This window comes from Mesocricetus auratus, unplaced genomic scaffold (genome assembly GCF_017639785.1).
Source record: "Mesocricetus auratus isolate SY011 unplaced genomic scaffold, BCM_Maur_2.0 Super-Scaffold_100006, whole genome shotgun sequence".
Lineage (NCBI taxonomy): Eukaryota > Metazoa > Chordata > Mammalia > Rodentia > Cricetidae > Mesocricetus > Mesocricetus auratus.
Genome location: NW_024429190.1, coordinates 38,246,620 through 38,248,564, shown reverse-complemented (window position 1 = coordinate 38,248,564; position 1,945 = coordinate 38,246,620). Strand labels below are relative to the sequence as shown.

At 38.1% G+C, this 1,945-nt stretch overlaps 1 protein-coding gene across 1 annotated transcript; it reads right to left on the bottom strand.

The window, feature by feature from the left end:
* Positions 1-264: 264 nt before the first annotated feature.
* On the bottom strand, positions 265-1,581 carry LOC101832720 (C1GALT1-specific chaperone 1-like). The gene has a single exon (XM_005074392.2). It carries the CDS (start codon positions 1,426-1,428, stop codon positions 475-477), a length of 954 nt encoding a protein of 317 aa, XP_005074449.1. The 5' UTR covers positions 1,429-1,581; the 3' UTR covers positions 265-474.
* Positions 1,582-1,945: the final 364 nt, after the last annotated feature.

The window sequence follows — 1,945 nt, the reverse complement described above, 5'->3', positions numbered from 1 at the left end:
TCACAGAGATCCATGCACCTCTGCTACCCAATTGCTGGGATTAAAGGCATGTACCACCATAGCTCAGATTAGTGGAGATTTTTTTGAAGAATATTTCATTAGTCATCAATTCACAGTTGAAATTTTATTTACATGCTCTAAAGTTAAAAAGTCATAAACTTTTAAAGTGAATATGCAAAAGCATACCATGTATTTTAATGTTTATAATTTAGTATGAATCAAATAAATGCAATTAAAAATGTATCCTTTATTTGCACTGCTGTTATTATTAATACTTGCATCTATAACACATAAAAATTTTACAATTGCTTTAAGGGAAATAAAAAAACATATCATTTAAGGATGTAGACAGACTTTAATGTGTGATGATACAATATGACTAGACCAGAAAAAAGGCATGCTCCTTTGTTGGTTATTTTATTATTGTAGCTAATGCGGCTTCTGTGGTTATCAAAAAAGGCTCTTACTTATTTTTCAGTCATTGTCAGAACCATTTGGAGGTAAAAAAATTAAAGCATCATTGAAAGTATGTCCAAATGCCCTAAGACGGTACACCCCATACATCATGACATGCATTTGATCAGGAGTCAGTCTACTGAAAGTAATGGCCATGTCAGAACAGCATTCTTCTATTACATCGTTCGGGTAGTCAGTCATTGCCTCTCTAATAAACATCCCAATAGTCTTGGTATTAAATAAGTCTTTTCCTTCGTCATCTTCAGCATTTTCTGCAAGCACTCCGTCATTTCTCAGGCACATTGCTAGCAGCAGTTCTTCATGCAAATTCCAAAACCCTTTCCTCTCTTCCGGACACTTTCTACTGACAGTGAGAAGTCTGTTGAGTCTTTTCATTGATTCTATACTTAATACAATTCCCCCCTCCATACTCACATATTCAATTCTTATAAAATGTTCAGTGTGACCCAGATAGAAAGGTTGTGATGGGTCTTTTCTTAGCAAAAAATACTTTAAGTTTTCGATAATAGCAAATGTAGTGGGATATGCAATAAAGAACCAGTTATATTGGTCTTTGCTTTCATTAAAGGCAAACAGGAAAGCTTGTTTCATCACCAACCAGGTGTCACTCCCATTCAGAACAATAGACTCAAACACTTTAACAGGTTTAGAACTGAAGAACTCTGCTTTATCACAGTGTTTGCTCCAAGTCTCCTTCACTGCAGCCCACAGACTCACATCTGTGGATGATGCAAGGATGATACAGTAAACCCGGAAGTAGTTACTGAGTTCCACGCGTTCAGCTTCCGACATTTTCAAGACTTCTTTGTTAGGAGCTTGCAGGTGGTGATGGTCGTGGTGGTGCATCCCATTTCTGCGACCTAGCCTAAGGTGCCCAAGCACTGTGATCATGGCAAAGATAGCACTTCCGAGTATCACACCCTTCAAAAATGAGTTGCATTGTGAAAGCATCTTTCTGAGTCTAAAATGGCTCAGCGACAAAAGACACAGCCACCTGTGGCTTTCTGCTCAAAACCAAGCTTTTTCCTATGCTACTGACCTGGCAATAACAGGAGCAAATCGTAACCTCTCGTTGGTCTCCTGTAAGGAGGTGGTTATATAGAACAGCTGTGGTGTTAAAAGTACGGAGTGCCTGAAGGGACAAAAGAGTTTTGTTCCACGTACCCATGGAGGAACCCTTCTCTAACTAGGCCACTAAAAGGACTCTGGAAAACTACCAGGCCACCTGGGTTCTTTGACCCTAGCAAATAACTCTAGCTACACTATTTAGTTAACAATAAGTAACTATAATCAACAAAACTTGATTCTCGGATGTTAAGAGTCCATCCAAAACAAGTCTGGATATTTGCCTAAAATAACTAGCAATTATGGAGTGTGGGCACTGGTAAACGTACACAATCGTCACCCATGTTTTAGAGGCACAAACATGAAATTCACTATGATTTTTGTTGTTGTTGTTTGTTTTTTA

Bases quoted from the DNA above. Each gene is read 5' to 3' on its own strand.
- LOC101832720 (XM_005074392.2), bottom strand. From the start codon at position 1,428: ATGCTTTCACAATGCAACTCATTTTTGAAGGGTGTGATACTCGGAAGT.